This window comes from Schistocerca serialis, chromosome 6 (assembly GCF_023864345.2).
Source record: "Schistocerca serialis cubense isolate TAMUIC-IGC-003099 chromosome 6, iqSchSeri2.2, whole genome shotgun sequence".
NCBI lineage: Eukaryota > Metazoa > Arthropoda > Insecta > Orthoptera > Acrididae > Schistocerca > Schistocerca serialis.
The window spans coordinates 359,215,597-359,240,623 of NC_064643.1; the positions used below are offsets into that span (position 1 = coordinate 359,215,597).

A 25,027-nucleotide genomic window follows, 5' to 3' on the forward strand; every position below is an offset into this window, starting at 1 on the left:
AACATTCCTACATAAATTAAAACACATTCAATACTCCATAAATACACAAAACATCACAAATAGAAAAAAAAATTAATTACCACCAGCAAATTCCGGCACTGCATACTAGATCGGCCAGACCCCCCCCCCCCCTCCCCCCCCCCACACACACAAAAATAACTCATAAACACCGTGCCGTAATGACATTCACACACCACAACATCTTTACGTCAAAGCAGATGGGTGAAATCGGACGCTTCCATTGACCCCTCCTACTCTTTAGATGAATATCTTAACAGAGACTGATAGACCAGCTTAAGTAAAAATTCTGCTATATTTCAGTTTTGACAGCACTTGGTCGCAACAGTCATGATCGGGTATTCTGTGAATGATAAATTTATTAAAAGTGCGTAACTCTGTTTTATTATGGAAGTGTATCAATTCTGTAAATATTAGCAGTTACTGTAATATATTCACATATTTTGACAATCTCCTGATAAATGATGAGGATGATAATTATTATATTCAAATGTATTATGTTATACTTTCTGACATCATTCGCAATGACCAGCAGCTATTTCCGAAGAAGTATGAAAATATTTGCTCGCTCCAGTAACTATCCTTTCTGGAAATATCACCGGGGTCTAAGACTGGAGTCACTGTGTCAGGAACACAGACACACAGTTATTCCATTACCGACTTCCAGGTTACCTGTAGTGGTAGCCCGATAACTGCCAGAGAACGAGAACTGTGAGCCAATAATGATAACTGCCAGAGGAGAACACTGATCTGTGACAGTTATTTCCATAGTCGCTCGAATTCCTTATGGTAACTCTCGTTGTACTACCCGTCCAAGCTAAATTAACACATAAGGCGGTGGTTCAAGGGACTGACTGTACTTGTTAATGCCTGTACTGCAGCTCCTATCAGCCACCGCTCGGACATTAACTTTATTTAATTGTTTGTGCTAAAAGTAACGAAGGCACACGAAATAGTACACAGTTCTTATCAACAGATGGCGCGCAGTCTCACAGTTATTCCCATGGTCTATAGAACGCCTTCCAAATGCGCAGTACGATCTTCGGTCAACAGATGGCGCGAGGCACTGTTGACACTAGACAGTTATTGAAATAACTGCCAGAATCAGAGAAACGGTTACCGCAGTAACCGTTAATTCTCAGTAACCGGTTATTTCTATCAGTTACGTTATTTTTTGCCACCTCTAGTGGAAAGCTTCTCGGGTAGCCTGTGGTTCAGTTGTTCCAGGCTGGGGTGGTATAGGATGATGAAGAGGGCACTCTTTGTACTTGGTTCTTGGGGGTGGTGGGAGGATTGAGGAAGGGGGGAAGATATGGCCTGCGAAATCTGTTTCCAGACTGGATATGGGGAAAGTATTTTTGTGAGACCTTCAGCATACTCACAAAAGAGCTCCCATCACGGCAGATAAGATGCCCCTGGGTGGCCAGCAATATAAGAGGGATTTTTTGGGGGGAGGAAGGGATGACAACTGTTGTAATGCAGGTACTGTTGGTGGGTTTAATGGGGACAGATGTGTGAATGGAGCCATCAGGGAAGAGGTGGTCAACATCTAAGAAGGTGGCATGGTGGGTTGAACAGATCCAAGTGAAGTGGATAGGAGAGACGGTGTTAAGGTAATGAAGGAATGGGAATAGGATATCCTTGCTCAGTCCAGATCATGAAGATGAACTTTGGGTGGCCAAACCAGAGATTTGGGGTTTTGGTAGGCTAGGGAGGCTTTTCTCCAGATGAATCTTAATCAGGTTGGCTTACGAGGATGCCATGGGGGTGCCCATTGCTATGCTGTGAATTTGTTTCTGTATCTTCCCTTCAGAGAAGTAGTGCGTGTTAGGATACCGTATCTACTCAAATCTAAGCCGCACTCAAATCTAAGCTGCACCTGAAAAATGAGACTTGAAATTAAGGAAAAAATTTTTTCCCGAATCTAAGCCGCACCTGAAATTTGAGACTCGAAATTCAAGGGGAGAGAAAAGTTTTAGGCCGCACCTCCAAATCGAAACAAAGTTGGTCCATTGTGATATGAGACACAATTTAGGTCGAATGAATGACGATGTAGCTACAGTAGTTTGGTTCGAGTCGTAAGATTAGCAGTTAAGCTTTACCAGGTAGCCATTGCTATGCGTCAGGCGCTCCGTCCGTATTTATACGGGTACCATTGCTTTTTCACGTGCTTCGTCTGGTTTGAATTGATTGCTTATTTTTCTTTGATCTGATAAGCGCCATTCTCTTTGTTATAGGTGTTTACGTCACGCTAAGCTGAAAATGCATTACTGTACTGTGTCATGCACTGTTTGTCGCATTCTCATGATGAGTGTTTTGCGGCCTGTCGCCGCTCGCGGCATGGCTTGCTTTTGTGCACGCTACCGCCACTTACAATTATATAAAAAAAAGAAAAAAGAGAGAGAGGAATCGTCTCATTAGCGAAACAATGGCATGAGACTGCTATTTGTTGTTACTTACACTGCTGCTTTCTTTGATAATGATCAACAAGAACCAAATAATATACTGTGTATGACAGAGGTTCTGAACGAGAGTTAAGCGAAAATTTTTCTCCCTTTGAAAATCTTTGCAGACGTCTCATTAGTACACATCATTCTGCACAGAAATTAGTCATTTTAGATTTAAAAATTTAGTCAATTGCCGTGCTTCATTTCTGACTGTATCACTATTACACATAAGAATAATACGAATATAAACATGACATGATATGTATATTCTTCCGCGTTTGCTGTTGTCTCACTCTAGTTTCGTAGTTCATTAGGCAGACAGGATTTAAATGAGATAGCAGCAAACACGAAACAATACATAGAAAATGTTTCTATTCCTATTATTCTTATGGTGAAGAGAATACTGTATGTGATTCACAGTTCATAAAAGTTCCTATTAGCAACCATCTCTTCTCACAGGAAGGAAAAAATTCAGAACGTAGAGTTGGCCATATTGACAAACATCCCAAACAGTCTTGCCAGTCGGATTTTCATAGTACATTGAAATGATGCTACATTCGAAGATGAACAATACGGAATTTGTATTTACTTCGTTGGATAATGTATGAAAATGCAGTGGTCGAAACTCGGGGCGGAGAAAAAAAAGCTCGTCTTCCACCTTTTTTTTTTAAATTTATTTACTGACGCAGAGGTTTTAGCGCCAGTATTTATCTTTGTGCCTGCAAAGCATGCGTGTGTAGTGCTACATATATTCGACGGCAGAAGTTACTTGTGGCGGCACCTACCAACATTTTTCAGAGCTTCCACTTACTTTGCACTCGATTCTAAGCCGCAGGTGGTTTTTTGGATTACAAAAAACCGGAAAAAAGTGCGGCTTAGATTCGAGTAAATACAGTATATACATTTACATCTATACTCCGCAAAACACCATTATGTGCATGGGAGAGCGTACATCCCACTGTACTAGTTATTAGTGTCTCTTTCCATTCAATTCAGGTGAGGAGCGTGGGAAGAATGATTGTTTGAATGCCTCTGTGCATGCAGTAATTATTCCAACCTTATTCTCACACTCCTTATGTGAGCAATATGTAGATAATTGAGGTACATTCCTAGAGTCACCATTTAAAGGCAGTTCTGAAAACTTTGTTAACAGACTTCCTCAGGATAGTTCACGTCTACCTCCAAGAGTCTTCCAATTCCATTCCTTCAGTGTGTCTGTGACTCCCTCCCATGGATCAAACAAATATGGTACCATTCGTGCTGCCTTTTCTCTGTATACATTCAATATCCGCTGTTTGTCTTATTTGGTATGGGCCCCATCCACTTGAGCAATATTCTAGAACCAGTTGCACAAGTGATTTGTTAGATTGACTGCACTATCAATACATTGAGATCTACCATGTGCTTTACCCGTGGTTGGTTGGTTGGTTTGTGGGATTAAAGGGACCAGACTGCTACGGTCATCGGTCCCTTTTTCCAAGTACTAAAAACACCCACAGAGAATAAAAACGATTAACAGAATAGAGCACAGACGACACAGAACAAGAGAAACTGAGACAAAGACCAGACAAAACGAACCAAAATCACACAGAGTGTGACGGTGGTTGGCCGACCATAGAAATAAAAAGGGAAAAGCCAACCACTTAAAACACATTAAAAAATCAGTTTAAAACCGGAGGCCAAAGGCCAGAATCAACACAAAACAATAAGATAAAACAGAAACACTTAGATTAAATGATAAAAAACCCCTGCCCGAATACAACGTAAAACTAAGTCAGCTGTAGCAGAGTCATCTGTTAAAAGGGCAGGGAGCATGTCAGGCAGTGCGAATGACTGCCTGAGCACAGCTAAAAGCGGACACTCCAATAAAATATGGACCACAGATAAAACAGAGCCGCAGCGACATAGAGGTGCGTCCTCACGGCGCAATAAGTGGCCGTGCGTAAGCCGAGTGTGCCCAATGCGCAGCCGGCAGAGGTCAACAGACTCCTTGTGGGAGACCTGCATGGACGACCGCCACACAGTCGTCGTCGCCTTGATTGGACGGAGTTTGTTGGGCGTGGGCAGATTGGGCCATTCAGCGTCCCAAACCGAAAGAACTTCGCGGCATAAAACTGTCAGCAAATCAGTCTCCGGGAGGCCAATCCCCAGAGATGACTTACTAGTGGCCTCTTTCACCAGGCGGTCAACATTCTCATTGCCAGGTATCCCAACATGGCCTGGGGTCCACACGAAGACCACAGAGCGGCCGCAACATGCAAGAGTATGCAGGGACTCATGGATAGCCATCATCAGACGAGAACGAGGGAAACACTGGTCGAGAGCTCGTAAACCGCTCAGGGAATTGCTACAGATAACGAAGGACTCACCTGAGCAAGAGCGGATATACTCTAGGGCACGAAAGATGGCGACCAGCTCAGTAGTAAAAACGCCGCAGCCAGCTGGCAATGAATGTTGTTCATAGTGATCCCCTAGAGTCAGAGCATAACCGACATGACCAGCAACCATCGAGCCGTCGGTGTAAACAACTCCAGAGCCCTGATACGTGGCCAGGATGAAATAAAAGTGGCATCGGAAGGCCTCCGGAGGGACTGAGTCCTTCGGGCTCTGTGCCAAATCGAGCCGAAGGCAAGGACGAGGCACACACCATGGGGGCGAGCGCAGAGGTGCCCGGAAAGGAGGTGGAACTGGGAAAAACCCTAGCCCCAAGAGGAGCTCTTTGACGCGGACACCCCGACCGGGGCGACAGTCCGGCAGATGGACGACTGACTGCGGGAACAGGACACGGTAATTTGGATGCCCGGGCAAGCTAAAATCATGGGCAGCATAAGCCGCCAGTAAATGTTGGCGCCTCAGTCGCAGTGGAGGGACGCCTGCCTCAACAAGTAGGCCGTCCACAGGGCTGGTGCGGAAGGCACCAGTGGCAAGTCGGATCCCACTGTGTAGTATTGGGTCCAGCACCCACAACGCAGATGGGGATGCTGAGCCATAAGCCAGACGGGACTGGATTAACGCCTGGTAGAGCCGCAACAGGGTAGAACAGTCGGCGCCCTAGCGGGTGTGGCTCAAGCATCTCAGAGCGTTGTGATGCCGCCAACACGCCTGTTTAAGCTGCCGGATATGAGGCAGCCAAGTCAACCAGGCATCAAAAACCACTCCCAAAAACCTGTGTGATTCCACCACTGAAAGAAGTTCGCCGGCAAGATAAAGCTGTGGCTCCGGGTGGACAGTACGTCGCCGGCAGAAATGCATAACGCAGGTCTTGGCTGCGGAAAACTGGAACCCATGAGCTACGGCCCAAGACTGCGCCTTGCGGATAGCGCCCTGTAGCTGACGTTCAACAGCTGCAATGCCAGTAGAGCTGTAGTAAAGGCAGAAGTCGTCAACATACAGGGAAGCAGAGACAGAATTTCCCCACGGACGCAGCGAGCCCGTTAATGGCTATTAAAAACAGGCAGACACTTAAAACAGAACCCTGTGGCACACTGGTCTCCTGGACGTGGGAGGAACTATATGAGGCCGCGACTTGCATGCAGAAGGTACGAGACGACAGAAAATTGCGGATAAAAATCGGCAGAGGACCCCGAAGACCCCATCCATGAAGCGTAGAAAGGATGTGATGACGCCATGTCGTATCGTACGCCTTCCGCATGTCGAAAAAGACAGCGACCAGGTGCTGACGGCGGGCAAAGGCAGTACGGATGGCCGACTCCAGGCTCACCAGATTGTCGGTGGTGGAGCGGCCTTTACAGAAGCCACCCTGAGACGGAGCCAGAAGGCCCCGAGACTCCAGTACCCAATTCAAGCGCCGGCTCACCATCCGTTCAAGCAACTTGCAAAGAACGTTGGTGAGGCTAATGGGATGGTAGCTGTCCACCTCCAGAGGGTTCTTTCCAGGTTTCAAAACGGGGATGACAATGTTTTCCCGCCATTGCGACGGAAACTCCCCCTCGACCCAAAGACGGTTGTAAAGGTCGAGGAGGCGTCGCTGGCAGTCCACTGAAAGGTGTTTCAGCATCTGACAGTGGATGCCATCTGGCCCAGGAGTGGTATCAGGGCAAGCGGCTAGGGCACTGTGAAATTCCCACTCACTGAATGGAGCATTGTAGGATTCAGAAGTGTGGGTGCGAAAAGAAAGGCTCCGACGTTCCATCCGCTCTTTAATGGAGCGGAAGGCCTGGGGGTAATTCGCAGAAGCGGAACTCATAGCAAAATGCTCTGCTAAGCGGTTTGCAATGACGTCGGAGTCAGTACAAACTGCTCCATTCACTGAGAGCGCAGGGACGCTGGCAGGGGTCCGATAGCCGAAGACGCGTCGAATCTTGGCCCAGACCTGCAATGGAGTGACATGGAGGCCAATGGTGGACACATACCGCTCGCAGCACTCCTTCTTGCCTTGGCGGATAAGGAGGCGGGCCCGCGCACGCAGACGTTTGAAGGCGATAAGGTGGTCTATGGAGGGATGTCGCTTGTGACGCTGGAGCGCCCGCCAGCGATCTTTAATCGCTTCAGCGATCTCAGGCGACCACCAAGGTACAGCCCTCCGCCGAGGGGACCCAGAAGAACGGGGAATGGCAGATTCGGTGGCAGTAATGATGCCGGTGGTGACCGATTGAACCACCGCATCAATGGCATCACTAGAGAGAGGCGCAATAGCGGCAGTGGAGGAAAACAAGTCCCAGTCAGCCTTATTCATAGCCCATCTGCTGGGTCGCCCAGAAGAGTGACATGGTGGCAGTGACAGAAGGATCGGAAAGTGGTCACTGCCACACAAGTCGTTATGCACACTCCATTGGACAGACGGTAAGAGGCAAGGGCTACAGATCGAAAGGTCGATGGCAGAGTACGTGCCATGTGCCACGCTGAAGTGCGTGAAGGAACCATCATTTAGAAGTGAAAGATCGAGCTCTGCCAATAAATGCTCAATGGTGGCGCCTCGACCTGTTGCCACTGACCCACCCCACAGAGGGTTATGGGCGTTGAAGTCGCCCAGTAACAAGAAAGGTGGCGGCAATTGGGCTATCAGTGCAGCCAGGACATGCAGCGCGACATCACCATCCGGTGGAAGGTAAAGACTGCAGACGGTAATAGCCTGTGGTGTCCATACCCTAACAGCGACAGCCTCTAATGCTGTTTGTAGAGGGACAGACTCGCTGTGAAGAGAGTTAAGGACATAGATGCAGACGCCACCAGAAACCCTTTCGTAAGCTGCTCGGTTCTTATAATAACCCCGATAGCCACGGAGGGTGGGGGTGCGCATTGCTGGAAACCAAGTTTCCTGCAGAGCAATGCAGAGGAAAGGATGTAGGCTGATAAGTTGGCGGAGCTCAGCTAGATGGTGGAAGAAACCGCTGCAGTTCCACTGGAGGATGGTGTTGTCCATGGCTGAAAAAGGCGTGACGGGACTAGGAAGGCAGATTACGCCGTTGGGTCACCTGCTGCCTCCGATTGAGCACCTGTGCTAGTGCTATCCATGGCGTCTGAGGGACCGGCGAGATCGAGGTCCTCAGCAGACGCCAGAATCTCCACCTCGTCCTCAGACGCAGAGCTTGTAGGAAGCGGTGGGACGGGTGCCACCGCAATGTCGGTATTCTTGGGGACGTTCTTCTGTTTCTGTGTCCGTTTCCCTCGTTGTGCCTTCAGTGGTTCAGGCTTGGAGGGCTTCACAGGGTCAGTCTCAGGGACGGACGATGACCGTGAAGCCCTACGACCCGGGACTGGTGGTTGTTTAAGCCACTTGCGGGTGTCTGCTGTGCCGCTGGTCGGAACTTGCGAAGGGAGGTCCCCAAGGGACCCCTTCCTTGCGAGAGTAGCCGAAGAAGTCTTACGCTTCTCCGGCTGGGAAGGGGGAACTGATGTCCCCGATTGTTGGGGGGGTGTTGCTCCTGAAGTAGATGGAGCAGGAGCAACAGGTTGTGAAGTGCCCCCCACAAGCAAGGGGGCTGACCGACCTTAGAGCCGATTTGTGATGATGGGAGAACTGTCGTTGCAGCAGCGGCGTAGGTTGACGTCATTGCCACAGGATGGAGCCGCTCGTATTTCCGTCTAGCCTCGGGGTAGGTCAGGCGGTCCAGGGTCTTATATTCCATTATCTTCCTTTCTTTCTGGAATATCCTACAGTCCGGCGAGCAGGGGGAATGGTGTTCTCCGCAGTTAACACAGATAGGAGGCGGGGCACATGGAGTATCGGGATGTGAAGGACGTCCACAATCCCAACACGTGATGCTGGAAGTACAGCAAGATGACATGTGCCCGAACTTCCAGCATTTAAAACATCGCATCGGAGGAGGGATATATGGCTTCACATCACAACGGTAAACCATCACCTTAACCTTTTCGGGTAAGACATCACCCTCAAAGGCCAAGATGAAGGCACCGGTGGCTACCTGATTATCCCTCGGACCCCGATGGATGCGCCGGACGAAGTGAACACCTCGTCGTTCTAGGTTGGCGCGTAGTTCATCGTCGGACTGCAGAAGAAGATCCCTGTGGAATATAATACCCTGGACCATGTTGAGACTCTTATGGGGCGTGATGCTAACTGAAACACCCCCCAACTTGTCGCAAGCGAGCAACCTCCGTGATTGGGCAGAGGATGCTGTTTTGATGAGAACCGCCCCAGAGCGCAGTTTGGACAAGCCCTCCACCTCCCCGAACTTGTCCTCTAAATGCTCCACAAAAAACTGAGGCTTGGTTTGCATAAAAGATTCACCATCGACCCACGAACAGACAAGGTACCAGGGTGAATAATCTCCACTGCTGTCTTTAGCCATGCGTTCCTCCCATGGAGTGGCCAGGGAGGGAAATGATCTTGGATTGAATTGCTTGCCGTTGAGGTTAGACCTCGATCGCTTAGAGACTGCTGGGGGAGGCCCACCAGCGAGAGATGATGTACCACGCTTCATTGCGGGTCATCCGCCCTGATGCCACCCACTCCGACCAGGGGCTCTCCCCACGGGCGCCACCCAGCCACAGCAAAGACCACCTGGCAGGATGGCCTTTGCCGGGAGTCCCGATGCCCCAGAGGGATAGGCATCTACTCCTCGGCATACGTGGGGAGGTAGCAGCTCAGGCATCAGCAGTGCGATCCCTGTGTAGTCAGGGGGCTACCACCAAGAGGGTACATGACGACCCCACCACAACGGACTGGCTACCGTGCTGGATGTCGGGTGTCAAATATCCATATGTGTCGTGAGTGCGAAGATGGAAGTGCATAATGGAGGGCATGTATGCCACCCGGAACACACTGCAGCTGACGTGGCCGGATGCTCGGTGTAAGGCCAACTCCATGACAAAATCGGTTGTGCCAGATCTGAGGGCAAGATGGATATAGAATGCACCACGTAAGGTGTCCTTCCCCAAATGGCACGCACTAACAGAAAATTTTGAAATCTAGTGCTCAAACCCCTTAGGGGACCATCACATGAAGGTCAAAAAGTTTGAGACTCCTTTTAGTCGCCTCTTACGACAGGCAGGAATACCGCGGGCCAATTCTTACCCCCGGACCCGCAGGGGGGGTACTTTACCCATGACTGAGCCTATGTGATTCATGCCATTCCTACAATGTGCCATACGAGTGCACATGGTTGTGTTGCAGATTTGTTTCTATACCTTCCCTTCAAAGGAGAATACCCAGGTATTTGTATGAGTTGGCCGATAGTAACAGTGATTCATTGTTGTTACAATCACAGAGTGCTACATTTTTTCATTTTGTGAAGTGTAAAATGTTACATTTATGAACATTTAAAGCGAGTTGCGAATCTCTGCACCACTTTGAAATCTTATTGAGATCTGACAGAATATTTATGCAGCTTCTTTCACATAGTACTTCATTACAGATAGCTACATCATCTGCAAAAAGCCTGATTTTACTATTTTGTCTCCAAGAACTTAATATACAATGTGAACAGCAAGTTCCCAACACACTTCCCTGGGGCACACCTGATGATACTTCTACATTTGATGCTGACTCTCCATCCAAGGTAACATGCTATGTCCTCATCCTTACCAAAAATTCCTAAATCCAGTCACAAATATCACTTGATACCCCGTATGATCATACTTTTGACAACAAGTGTAGTTGGGGTACTGCTTTTCAGAAATCAAGAAATACTGCATCTACCTGACTGCCTTGATCCAAAACTTTCAATATGTCATGTGAGAAAAGTGTGAGCTGGGTTTCACAAGATCAATGTGTTTGGAACCATCAAGATACCTCATTATGTTTGAGCTCAGAGTATTTGTAAGATTCTACAGCAAATGGCAAGAATACTGAAAGTTAATTTTGTCGATCACTTCTACTATCCTTCATGCAGACAGTTGTGACCTGTGCTTTTTTCCCAGAGCTGGACACAGTTTTTTTGTTTGAGGCATCATTGATACATTATAGTCAGAAGAGTGGCTAACTCAGCTGCAAATTCTGTATAGAATCTGACAGGGATTGCATCTGGCACAGCAGATTTGTGCAATTTTAACAATTTCAGCAGTTTCTAAACTCCACTGACACTAATACTAATTTCATTCATCTTTTCGGAGGTACGAGGATTAAATTGGGGCAATTCTCCTTGGTTTTCCATTGTAAAGGAACATTTGAAAATGGAGTTAAGCATTTCAGCTTTTGATTTGCTAGCCTCAGTTTCAATTCCTGTCATTCACTAGGGACTGGACACTATCTTTGGTGCCACTAATAGTCTTTACGTATGACCAGAATTTAACTGGGATTTGCAAAAGATCATTTGACAATATTCTGATATGGTACTCACTGAAGGCATTACGCATTGCTCTCTTGACAGTAAAAAACATTTTATTCAGCATCTCTCTATCGCCTCCCATGAATCATGGATCTCACTGTCAGTGAAGTGGCTTGCGTGCCTCAGTGATATAGATAGCCGTACTGTAGTTACAGCCACAATTGAGAGGAATCTTTTGAGAGGACAGACAAACGTGGTTCCTGAAGAAGGTTAGCAGCCTTTTCACTAGATGCATGAGCAACAATCTGGATGATTGACTGATCTGACCTTGTACATCAACCAAAATGCCCTTGCTGTGCTGGTACTACGAATGGTTGAAATAAAGGGGAAACTACAGCCATAATTTTTCCCAAGGACATGCAGCTCTATTGTATCATTAAGTGGTGACGGTGTCCTCTTGGGTAAAATATTCCGGAGGTAAAATAGTCCTCCATTCAGATCTCCGGGTGGGGGCTACTCAGGAGAATGTCGCAATCAAGAGAAACAAAACTGGCATTCTACTGATCGGAGCAGGCAAGTAGGTTAGGAAATTTAAAAAGTGAACTGAATAGATTGAAGTTACATATAGTGGGGATTAGCAAAGTTCGGTGGCAGGAAGAACGGAATTTCTGGTCAGGTGAAAACAGAGTTATTAAAAAAAAGTGAAAGAGGAGTAATGCATTAGTGGGTTTAAAAAGGAACCACTGAGCATAAGTTTACATGCCAAGTAGCTCTCCAGGTGATGAAGAGATTGAAATTGAGGCAAAAGAAATTACCCAGACAGTGAAAGGAGACAAAAATGTAATTGTGATAGGGGACTGGAATTCAATAGTAGGAAAATGACAAGAAGGAAAAATAGTAGGTGAATATAGACTGGGGGGAAAGGAATGAAATAGGAAGCCACTTGGCAGAATTTTGTAAAGAGCAAACTTTAATCATCACTAACACTTGGTGTAAGAATCATAAAAGAAGGTTGTACACGTGGAAGAGATCAGGGGACACCAGAAGGTTTCAGATTTGTTACATAATGGTTGGGCAGAGATTTGGGAACCAGATCCTAAATTTTAAGACCTTCCAAGGGGCAGATGTGGACCACAACAGTACATTACAACTGAAGAAATTGGAAAAAGGTATGAACTTAAGGAGATGGGGCCTGGATAAGTTTGAAAGGACCAGAGGTTGCTGAGAGCCTCAGAGGGAGCATCAAGCAATGGTTGACTAGAACATGAGAAAATAATACAGCAGAAGAAAATGGGTAGCTTTAAGAGATGAAATAGTGAAGGCAGCAGATGATCAAATAAGTAAAAAGATGAGGCCTATTAGGAATCCTTGGATAGCACAAGAGATATTGGATTTAACTGATCAAAGAAAAAAATTAAAAATACACCAAAAGATGAATGGCTAGAGGACAAATGTAAGGATTTAGAAGCATATTTCACTTGGGGAAAGACAGATACCATCTACAGGGAAATTAAGGAGGCCTTTGGGGAAAAGAGAAGCAGCTGTATGAATATCAAGAGCTCAGAAGGTAAACCACTCCTAAGCAAAGAAGGGAAAGCTGAACACTGGAAGGTGTATATAAAGGATCTATACAAGACACACAAACTTGAAAGCAATATTACAGAAAGGGAAGTGGACGTTGATCAAGAAGAGTGGGTGGTATGATACTGCGAGAAGAATCTGACAGAGCTGTGAAAGATCTAAGTCGAGCCAAGGCGCCGGGAGTAGATGACATTCCGCCAGAACTACTGATAGTCTTGGGAAAGCCAGCCATGACACAGTTCTTCCACCTGGTGTGCAGGATGTATGAGACAGCTGAAATACCCTAAGACTTCAAGAAGAATGTGGCAGTTCCAATTATAAATAAAGCTGTTGCTGATAGGTGTGAAAATGGTCAAACTATCCGTTTAATAAGTTATTGCTGTAAAATACTAACATGAATTCTTTGCAGAAGAAGAATGGGAAAACTGGTAGGTACAGACCTTGGGGAAGATCAGTTTGCATTCAGGAGAAATGTAGGAACATGCTAGGTAATACTGACCCTATGACTTATCTCAAAAGACCGGTTAAGGAAAGGCAAACCTACATTTATGGCATTTGCAGACTTAGAGAAAGCTTTTGACAATGTTGACTGGAATACTCTCTTTCAAATTCTGAAGGTGGGAGGGACCAAACTCAGGGAGCGAAAGGCTATTTACAATTTGTACAGAAACCAGATAGCAGTTATAAGAGTCGAGGGACATGAAAGGGAAGCAGTGGTTGAGAAGGGATTGAGACAGGGTTGTAGCCTATCCCCGATGTTATTCCATCTGTGTACTGAGCAAGCAGTGAAGGAGACAAATGAAAAATTTGGAGTAGGAATTAAAATCCACGGAGAAGGAATATAAACTTTGAGGTTTGCCGATGACATTGAAATTCTATCAGAGACAGCAGAGGACTTGGAAGAGCAGTTGAATGGAATGGACAGTGTCTTGAAAGCAGGATATAAGATGAACATCAATAAAAGCAAGATGATGATAATGGAATGCAGTCTAATTAAATTGTGATGCTGAGGGAATTAGATTAGGAAATGACACATTTAAAGTAGTAGGTAAGTTTTGCTATTTGGGGAGCAAAATAACTAATGGTGACTGAAACAGAAAGGATATAAAATGTAGACTGGTAATGGCAAGGAGTAGTTTCTGAAGAAGAGAAATCTGTTAACATCGAGTATAGATTTAAGGGTCAGGAAGTCTTTTTTGAAAGTATTTGTATGGAGTACAGATGTCAAACATGGACGATACATGGTTTAGATTAAAAGAGAATAGAAGCTTTCGAAATGTTGTGCTACAGAAGAATTCTGAAGATTAGATACGTCGATCATGTAACTAAAGAGGACAGAAGAATTTGAAGATTAGATGGGTCAATCATGTAACTAATGAGGAAGTACTGAACAGGATTGGAGAGACAAGAGACTTCAAGGGATTGCCAATTAAGTATTTGAGGGAAGTTTGGGGGATAAAAATTGCAGAGGAAGACCAAGAGATGAATACAGTAACCACAGAGAGTAGCATGGAGAGCTGCATCAAATCAGTCTTCAGACAGAAGACCACAACTACCAACACAACACCAACACTATCTATAGCCCAACACTTTGGTTTACACGTATTACACAGTAATCTCCGTTTCTTTAGAAGTTCTTTACAGTGACTAAGGAGTTTCCCTCCCCTTATGAACTGTTCTATACAATGCATGGTCCACTATTCTTTTAAACCTGAGCCATAGTTCCTCTACACGATCCTTCCCTGTGCTGAAAGTTATAAGTTCCTCACTGAGATATAACACTTACAAATTTTATCTAGTTTGCTGAACATTAATACCTTTTTGTTTGTTTTAGTTGTCCTTTGCACTTTGGTAGTCATTGCTGCCACAACCATGTCATGGTCAGTGATACAAGTTTCGATATGGACATCCTCAAAGAGGTCAGGTCTATTTGCTGCTATTAGATACAATATATTTCCATCACGAGTGGCGTTCCTAGCTATCTGTTTGAGGTAGTTTTCAGGGAAGGCATTTAGTAATGTCTGACAGGATGTCTCATGCACCACTAACAAAATTTAAAATTACACAATTGATAGTTGGATGATTGAAGTCTCCTCCAATGATTACACTAAGATTGGGGAGCTTACTTACAAGTGGAACGAGTTTCTCTCTATAAGTTTTCAGTTACATCAGGAGATGAGTCTGGTGGGCGATAGAAGGATCCAATTACCATTTTATGCTATCCCTGATACTTAGTCATTCCCAAACAGTCTCACATATGGCTGCAATTTCTACCTCAATGGATTTGAGTTTCTTGTATATTGCGACAAATACACCACACCCATTTCCCATTAGCCTATCCTTTTAATATGTTCTTAAAATTTCCCCAAAAATCTCATTACTATTAATTTCAGGTTTCAAGCAGCTTTCTGTACCTAGAATTATGCGGGCTTCAATGCTTTTCAGGAGTGTTTCGGATTCTGGCACTTCGTTGTGAATGCTTCGGCAGTTAACCGCTATGATTTTAATACGCTAACCAGTGGGAGAAATTTCTTTCCATCTTTCACTGATACTTCTGAGGTTCCTGTGGCTATTACAATATGAAATGTATGGAGAGTCATCTAATCTAAAAAACCATTGTTGCACCACACACACTGTCAGCTACCTGAGTAGCAGCCTCTGATATGCACTGCACACCTGACCCATTTAGCAGGACACTATAGTTCTCAATCCTATGGTGCAAGTCCATTAAGTCACAGCTTGGCTTGTCACAGAACCTTCAAAGTATCTGGTTCAGTCCTTCCATTCAACTCAGAACCAAAGGGCCATGTTCGGTTCTGGGGACAGTGCTGCAAATTGTGAGCTTCACCGAAACAGTGGCAGAGTAGTTAGTAAGGTGGATGAGGAATGGGGTGGTGGGTTTGGAACCTGAAAGATGTTGGGACCATACTTCTCCAGGTCCCTTCCTAAGAACACCAACCTTTCGGCAGAAGAAAGGGCAATTACACACTGCCTGGAAACGGATCCTGACCTAATCATCCTATACGCAGACAAAGGCTCAACTAATGTCATTATGACTCTCAGCAACTGCCTGGTGGGAGGCCTCTACCCTACCTATAAACTCTGCCAGTGTGATCCCCTCCTAGAATCCCTGTTTGAAGCCTAACCTTGCCCCTGAATCTATTTCCCTCCTCATCTCTATGACATTCCACACACCCACCTTCTACATGCTCTTGAAAATCCACAAACCCAACAATCCTGAATGACCCTTTTTGGCTGGTTATTGTGCTCCCACTGAAAGAATATCAGCCCTCATTGTCCAACACCTCCAACCTACTGCCCACAATTTACACTACCACATCAAAGACGCCAGCCAATTTCTTCACCAACTCTCTGTCATCCCTGCCCCTTTGCCACATGGATCGCTATTCATCACTGCTGCCGCCACCTCCCTAAACACCCAATCCCCCATGCCCATGGTCTTGCCGCTATTGAACAATACCTCTCCCAATGTCCTTCACACTCCAAACCCACTACCTCACTCCGATTACATCTCACTAACTATATCCCGACACACAACTTGAAGGGAAGGTATAAAAATTAATCTGCAGCACAGCCATGTGCATCTGCCAGGCACTGTCCTATGCTAGACTGTTTATGGGTCACCTAGAGCAGGGGCAGTCAATCTTTTTTTACCTACTGTATACTTTTGTATCTGTGACACTGGTAAAATTTTCTAAACGCCAACTGGTTCCACAGTAATAGTGTTTTATACAGTAGGGAAGTAAATTTACTTTATAAAATTTATAAGGTAGCATTACAGAGAGTAAAAGCATATACTACTAATTACTCACCACATACTTTATGTCAAAATATTATGAAAACCTAGTGAAAATGTTTTTGAAACTCCTATTGCCTACCATGAAATTTGGAACACTCGCTAGAGGGCAGTAGGGACCAGGATGACTACCACTGGTCTAGAAGAAACCTATCTTCCCTCCGAAAACCCCAGACACCTGATATTGTTCAGTTTCATTGATGTTATCGGGACTAAAGGCCAGGACACCCTACATTCATTTCTTCACAACCTCAACACCTTCTTACCCATCCATTTCATTTGTTCCTCCTCAGCACTATGTGCGACCTTCATTAACATTGACCACCTCACCTCTGATGGCTCCACTCACAACTCTGTCCACATTAAACCCACCAATTATGAACAGTACCAGCATTTTGACAGCTGCCATCCCTTCCACCCAAAAAGTTCCTCCCATACTGCCTGGTCACTCACGATGGCCTATCTGCAGCGACGAAAGCCTCCCCCCCCCCCCCTCATCCAGTATGCTGAAGGTCTTCAACAGAGCTTCAGTTATCTATCATCATGCCCTGAAATTAAGGGCCTCCTACCCAAGAAGTTTCCTACCCCTTCTGAAGTAGTTTTCTATCACCTACCCCTACTAAAATGGTTTTCCATTGCCTATCCAATGTCCAGATCCATCCCTATACCACTCCCAATCCCAGCCCCTTGCTACAGGGATCGTATACCTGTGAAAGACTCAGATGCAAAATCTGCCCAATCCACCCACCCAGCACTTTTTATTGCAATTGTATCACAGGCTCATCCTACCCCATCAGAGGCCAGGCCACTTGAAAAAGCACTGATGTCATATACCAGCTCTGCTGCAATCATTGCTCAGCTTTTTATATTTGTACGACCGCCAGCCATATGTCCATCAGGATGAATGATCAAAAAATTATGGTCATGAGCGAAATGGACCACTCTGTGGCACAACATGCAGCTGAATGTAACATGTTCGATTTTGATAAATGCTTCACAACTCGAGCCACCTGGATTCCCACTTCCACCACCAACTTTTCTGAACTCCACATATGGGAGTTATCCTTAAAACACGTTCTCCATACCTGAAATCATCCCAGCCTCAACCTACAGAAACCTCTTGCCCCCACATAATACATCACCTCTGTCCTGTCCTGTCCTGTCCTGTCCTGTCACGTCACGTCCTCACTATTCGCTTCCCCTCACCCTCACTGTGCGCCGGTCTCTGCAGACACACCCATTGGTCTTACCCTCGTTCTCTGCTTCTCTCCTTTCTGCTCTCGCTTCTGCCCCCCCCCCCCCCCCCCTCTCTCTCTCTCTCTCTCTCTCTCTCTCTCCCCCCCCCCCCCCCTCACAGCCTTCTGACACTGTGCTTGGCAGCCCTGTCTAGCAACCTCCAGTCCCTGCATGCTCTGCCAGGCAGCTCTGGTTCCTCTTCCCTCATCATTAGCCTGCTATCCCTCCCCCCTCCTACTCCAGATTGTTGCTCCATTCAACATGTTTTAGTGAAGTTCTGACCAGAAATAGTGGTAGTGTGTGATGTGTATTGCTTGTGTGAATGCATGTGTGTGTGTGTGTGTGTGTGTGCCTTTTCTGAAGAAGGCTTTGGCTGTAAGATTATACGTAACAGTCTTTTCATGGTGACTGTCCATAACTGACAGTGTCATCCTTACAGCGAGTTACTGTCTATCCTTTTCATAATACTGTTGACATTGTAACTTGGACCTTCCTGTACTTGCTAATAAGGACTCCAAATGGTGCAACAGTAATTGTGTGCATTTTCATTTACATTTGTACAAAAGTTTTCAAGACAGTGAGAGAACTCTGTCAGTTGCTTTCTATTTACTTTTTCAATAAATTAACTGGCATCACCACACCTGCTTTTGGATGTTCTAATCATACAATAATTGCAGTTGATTACCTTGCTTTTGTCAAAGATACTGTCATATTGTCAAATGACTCAAACAGCTATGATCAAAATTGATCTGCTAAAAGAAACTGTTGAATGAGCGCGAGTGAGGAGGGAGGGGGGGGGGGGGGGCTATTGGGGGAAAGTTCACTTTCTGACAGTCCTTTTGCTGTGTCTATCTGTGACTCAGCATCTCTGCTATATGGTGAGCAGCAACTATCCTTTTCATAACATTCTAACATTCCATCCTGGATTTTCTATTGTTTGAAATGGTAAATATAATTTTTTTAGGTTACTATAAAAAAAATGTAAATCTGCCAATGTAACACTAATCATACTTCCAAAAACTAGAACAGTGTTTACTCACTTTTGTCTATTGGTAGTAGTACACACTTCACATTTTTTAAGTTAAGTACTGGCTGGTAAGACAGCTATTGTTTGCAGTAATGAGGTTAAGACATTTTCTTAACTGAGTTACCAGCCAATACTTACCCTCAAAAGGGGAGTCGGAGGGATAGTATGGTGGGGATGGCAGGGACAGTGAAGTGTTGGAGGTTAGGTGGCAGGCAGGGAGGCAGGGGAGAGGTGAGGACAGTGTGGGGGGGGGGGGGAGGGAGGGAGGGAGGGAAGCAGTGGAAAAAGAAATAAATAAATAAAAAAAATAATAAAACAAAATAAATAATAAAAAAAGACTGTGTGTGGTGGTGGAATGATGGCTGTGTAGTGCTGGAATGGGAGCAGGGAAGGGGCTGGATGGGTGACTGTGGGGGTTACATAACCCTCCTGGCCTCAGCCTCCGTTAGTCGCTGTCCCCACCCTTCTCTGCTCCCATTCCAGCACTACACAGCCATAATTCCACCACCACACCCAGACTTTTTTTATTATTATTTTTATTTATTATCTCCTTTTCTGCTACTCCCCCCCCCCCCCCTCACCTCTCCCTGCCCGCCAACTAACCTCCAACACTTCACTGTCCCTGCCATCCCCACCATACTATTCCTCCCACTCCTTGCTCCAGCCTCCTCTTTCCCCCCACCCACTCTCCATTCCCATCATGCACTGGTGCTGCTGCTCGCAGTTTGGTTTCAGTTGATCGAGACTGCGTGCGTGTGTGTGTGTGTGTGTGTGTGTGTGTGTGTGTGTGTGTGAGAGAGAGAGAGAGAGAGAGAGAGAGAGAGAGAGAGAGAGAGAGTGTTGACAAAGTCCATTGGTCGAAAGCTTTAAGTGTGAAAATCTTTTTGTTGTGCCTATCTGCAACTCAGTATCTCCGCTATATGGTGAGTGGAAACTTTCCTTCTCATAATATTGTTACAAACATTTTTGTTGGAAGATTAATTGGTAGCATAATAGGACTAATCAAAGTCATTGGCTGCTGCCGCAGATAATGGTCATATGTACGTGAGGTGCGTGTGTGTTTTGTTCTTTTCTGAAGAAGGCTTTGGCTGAAAGCTCAATGCTTAAGGTCTTTTTCTTGTGCCTGTCTGCAACTCAGTGTGTGACGTTAATGGTGAGTAGCAGTCTATCCTTTTATTAATATTGTAAAAAAGTAAAATAAAGTTTTATTTCTAGATAATGGATAGTATTATCAGTGTATATAACTTTTCATTTAGCAAAATGGGATTTCTTGTGACTGCATTACATTTTAATCATCTAATTACCTAAAACAAAAACATATTATTTTTCTACAAAATTATGAATCAATATTTGTTAATTTAAATTTCCATTTTAAATAAATATGGAATTTCAATAAAAGTTAACAAATCATACCACTAGCAGGACTGAACTATTAATTTTATGAATACAATCTTATTAAGCTATACATTCACTTATTGATGACTGTGTTGATAATTTTATGTTTTGTTAGAGCTTTAATCATGCCTGCGTTGTCAGCGATGTTACATAGTAAACTTAGGCTACAAGGACTGCAGCGCTTGGTTGCGAAAATGACATCTTTTTGACCTAGGTTTCAGCCCCTTCTAAGAGTGCCTTCATCAGAACATTTAAAACTGGCATGTCACGTATAAATAACTATGAAGCGATAACCATTTAGCACCTGATGCTACCGCAGCTGGACATGTTGGTTGGTTGGGTTTTTGGGGGAAGAGACCAAACAGCGAGGTCATCGGTCTCATTGGATTAGGGAAGGACAGGGAAGGAAGTCGGCCGTGCCCTTTCAGAGGAACCATCCCAGCATTTGCCTGGAGCGATTTAGGGAAATCACGGAAAACCCAAATCAGGATGGCCGGACGCGGCATTGAACCATCGTCCTCCCTAATGCCAGTCCAGTGTGCTAACCACTGCGCCACCTCGCTCGGTAGCTGGACATGTGGTGCAGCCCTTAGTGGCCTGCCTCTATGTATTCTATTTTAATATTTTGTAACTAAAGCATTATTTCTTCCTAGTTATTTTATACGTAACATACCAGTTCTAAATGTTTTATTTCTGATGAAGGCACTCTTAGAAGTGGCTGAAATCTAGATCAAAAAGACTCCACTTTTTGCAACCGAGGGCTGCAATTGTTTTAATTTTATGTTTTGTACTTAACAGCACCTAATCTAATTTTATAGGGCAGTTTTTTCAAGAATTGTGACTTACTGCTTTCAGAAATTGATGTCAGGGCTCTGAAATTCAAGTCCACCAAGTACGAAGAAAATCAAAGGTGGCCAGTCTGTTAAGGTCCTGTAGTCACTATTTTCAGATAACTCACCAAATGTCAGAAATTGATACTGCAGATGACACAAGGTCTTAAATGAGCAATGCATATGAGGCATTTCTTGAAAAACTGCTTTTCTCATAACAAATGACTGTCCCCCATATTGTAGTTGGTGGGATTATCTTGAAGAACAGTACATGTCTTATGCGATGCATTCCCATTGGAGTTCATCACAGTTTACAGTACATAATGTGTTATCAAAGATGGAGCACTATTAATTACAAGAACTCTCATGCATGCACTTTTGGTACAGCAGAATTTGGTGCGTCAAAAACTGAACAGATGTACACAGAAATGTTTTGCAACAGACATTATCCCAATCAGAAGTAGTTTATGACATTGCATAGAAACACAATATACTGGTTCATTCATTTCTCTGGGGGCTGATCAGTATTCTTACAAATAATTGTTCATATTGCAGAATTTTGAGAGATTATGTTGGACCACGTTGAAGAGTCATCAATAAGCACCTGTCAACTAGTCCATGTTACACATTTCAAAGAACACAGTGTGGAAATTACTGGTGAAGCAGGAATTACACCCCTGCCATACACAATTCATGCAAACAATGGTGTAGAACAACAGTGAACTCCGATTTCATCTCTGTCAATGAATTACTGAGTTTCATTGTCTCTGGTCTTCACTTTGAACAGTTTCAAAACAGGTCACTGTGTGTAAGTGCCATCAGCTGATGTACAAGAATGTGTAATTGGTTGTGAAAAACTTTGTTTCAGTGTGACATACAGATGCCATCGAGTGAATTACTAAATACAGCTGGTGCAAGAGGGGTGCCATTATAGACAATGGAGGTTCATCCATTTTATCTTTCAATGAAAATCATTACTAGGAAATCCGTGCTACTTGACACACCAAGGATAAATGCTAAAATAAAGCAGGCCCCCCCTAACACACAAATCTTACATAAAATTATAACTTGCAAATTTATGATAGTGGGAATCTGGGTTTGTTCTCGTATTTTTTAATTTTGGTTTAAATTGTCCTAACTCTTGGCATGTGACGTGGTAGTCCTTTTGTAGTAACAGACTTCAACCACTGTTAGTAGGAATAAGGTAATAGACGAAAATCCAAAATACGTTAAGCATTCCAGCAAATGTTTTGTACAAATTATAACAGCAATCTGGTACCTGACACAAAATACAGTGACTACATTTAACACTGTGGATGGGGACTATTAGAAAGGAAGAATCAGTTACATGCTAACAAAAACAGCATTCGAAAAGTAATCAGAGGAAAATTCAGTGCGGAACACCACACAAGCATTTTTTTTTAAAAGTTCTGAATCCTTTTAATTTCAATAACTATAGGGAAAGCACCACCAACACATCAAAGGAATATTATAGGTACAAACCTGTTTAGTTCGCAAGGCACACTCTTTGAAATCTTCAATTAATGTCTTGCACTTCTCCTTTCCCCTCTCAACACCATAAGCCTCCAAACAATCCATCATTTTCATTTCAAACCCGGCACATCGTGAATAGTGTTGATGGTTGACCATACAGCCCGTAAGGTCAGTAAATGGCAGTCGGAAGAAAGGACCGAGGGACATTTTCCCCTTCTGTTACTCTATTCAACAGACCTAAAACAGAAAAATATATTCAGCGGCCTCTTACTTCCACGAAAGCCAAACCTATATGTGAATCCCAATTAATGCGAAGGCTGTTGTATCCTTTTTCATGATACTTTAGATCGAACCATGACCTGGTTACAGTATCAGTTTATGGTATCTGACACTGAATACATATGGTATTATTGTAAGTGAAGCATTATGATGGTTATGCACAGACTGGAATGAAAAAAATTAAAGCGTTATGCTTAATACCTATCGTGTGAATTTGATGTACGTAATATTATTTCACTTGCGTTGACTGTTCCGACGGCTCGTGGCGAATTTTAAACGTTATTAATGGAAAAACTACATTTGTGTAGTATTATACCGTAATTCATTACATTAGTGTATAGTGTTTTTTCGTTCGTAGTAATTGTATCACTTTATAAAAGCGTCTAGGTATATGCAAATAGTAACACGATTCCCCTTGCTCAGTTTATTCATGCACAGTAGAATAATAATCCGATATACACAAATTCAAATCATACCATAAAATTATTCCCACTTTCAACAAACTTTTTGTTTTGTCGTTCGTCTGCACTTCTAAGCAGCTCATCAGACTACGGCTATTAAATAAATACTCTGATCAAAGTTCATAACCCATTCCTACGGAATAATTTTTCACGCGTGTCGTGCAGCGCAGTTGGAAGACTGAGAAAGATTTCTTACTTTCTAGATTCTGACTATTTAAGAGAATTACGGTTTACATTCATGAATTGCAGTGCAATGTTAAGAGGACCTTTTGAATGGCTTGGTTGCCCCATTATCAGAGAACGGTAAGTACGAAAGGGCTCAATTGGTCAATTCACCAAAATGGAGTCAGAATTCTCACTCGAAGCTGGGAAACAGAAGAAAGGTACACTATTTCAACACTAAAAACCAACTAGAACATTCTAATTAGTAGCATTTATTGTAAGATCAAAATATTCTGTAATTACGTAAAGATGCTAGAAAGATCGTAGTATAAAAGACACAGAAACTATCTGTTGCTTATACGAAGTACACAGTGTTAAAAATACTACTACAATGAAAAACATTTTGTTTAGCTGATAGTAGCATGGAGTTCAGATTCTCTTATGACATCTTAATATTCACGAGGTGAGCTCGGAATGAAAAGCACATTTTGGTAGGAAAATAAAAATTGAGATTATCCTCAACAAAGAAACCGAATGTGAATGAACGATATTCACAGTGCGCAGGCTGAATACGCTTCCTCCACTCCTAAACAAAACGTCTCAATTCCACAATTTAAGTATAAAGTGAGTTTAGCATATTGTCTCATGGTGCCGAAACAGAAGAGGATCATTATTCTCTTAAAGTGAAAAATCAGTGCCTAATTTGTGTGAATTATTTCCTCTGATTCATTCAAAACAAACAATAAAATCTAATTATCACATAATCCATTCATAATATTTTTCTTTTTAAATCTCAGTTCATTATAGAATAGTCAGGGCTGTGGAACAAGCTACATTTATAAATTAGCAAAAGCAACTACTGGAAGATTCTCTCAAAGTAATTAATTCACTTAGAAAAAAATCAACATGGAAAAAATGGCAAACACGTTTTTCTGTAAAGGTTTCTGCAGCGATCAGATGGTACAATCAAAGAATGAGGCATTAGGGTGAACGATTTAAAAAAATGCATGATTGAATATGTCAGATTTTTCTTTGTTGTCTTCTATTTCAGCTCAAAATGGGCCCCTTCAGTGACTGTACAGAAAATTTAGATTCACTGTTTTACAGAACTGAAAAATTTCCTTAATCTTTCAGCAAAGTTCTTGGAATAATGTTTCATCAGATAGGCTGTTACAGGTGTCATGCATACTTCGTCTTACAGATGTATCAGTTGATATTAATCTTTGTCTGTCGCCCTTTCCATAGTCTCTTTCACCCTGCAAATACAACTGTATCAATTTTCTTAGCATTTCGCGAAAATCATCGATATCTCTCCCTTTGATAACAATGCCTACAAGATTACGACTGATCGTCACAAAGAGGTCCAACATATTTCTTTTGTGTAGAGGCTGTCGTACGAGCTGTTTCAGTACCAAGGAAGGTGACAGAGTGAATTTGCTTTCGGGAAGAAGGTGGTTCACCATCCGATCTCACAAATATTTTCGTTTAACAATTCGATTAAAAGAAATGTTGGGATGGTTCCTTCTCTACCCTTTTCCTTTCTAAGTCCGTGCTTCATTTTTATCATATTCAAAATGAGTTATTAAAATA

The 25,027-nt window shown here is 43.8% G+C and overlaps 1 protein-coding gene across 2 annotated transcripts in view; it reads right to left on the reverse strand.

Moving 5' to 3' along the window:
- LOC126484525 (NADH dehydrogenase [ubiquinone] iron-sulfur protein 5) overlaps nucleotides 1-23,415 on the reverse strand; it is a 31,410-nt gene extending 7,995 nt beyond the window's left edge. The window contains exons 1-2 of one of the 2 annotated variants that reach the window (XM_050108074.1): nucleotides 23,291-23,415; nucleotides 22,545-22,772 (exon numbers count right to left, since the gene is read on the reverse strand). In XM_050108074.1, the coding sequence (XP_049964031.1) occupies nucleotides 22,545-22,742 (198 nt within the window). In that variant the 5' untranslated portion in view covers nucleotides 22,743-22,772; nucleotides 23,291-23,415. Of the gene's footprint in view, nucleotides 1-22,544; nucleotides 22,773-23,015; nucleotides 23,159-23,290 lie in introns of those variants that run through there. The other variant, XM_050108073.1, reaches the window with a different exon arrangement.
- Between the last annotated feature and the right edge of the window lie 1,612 nt (nucleotides 23,416-25,027).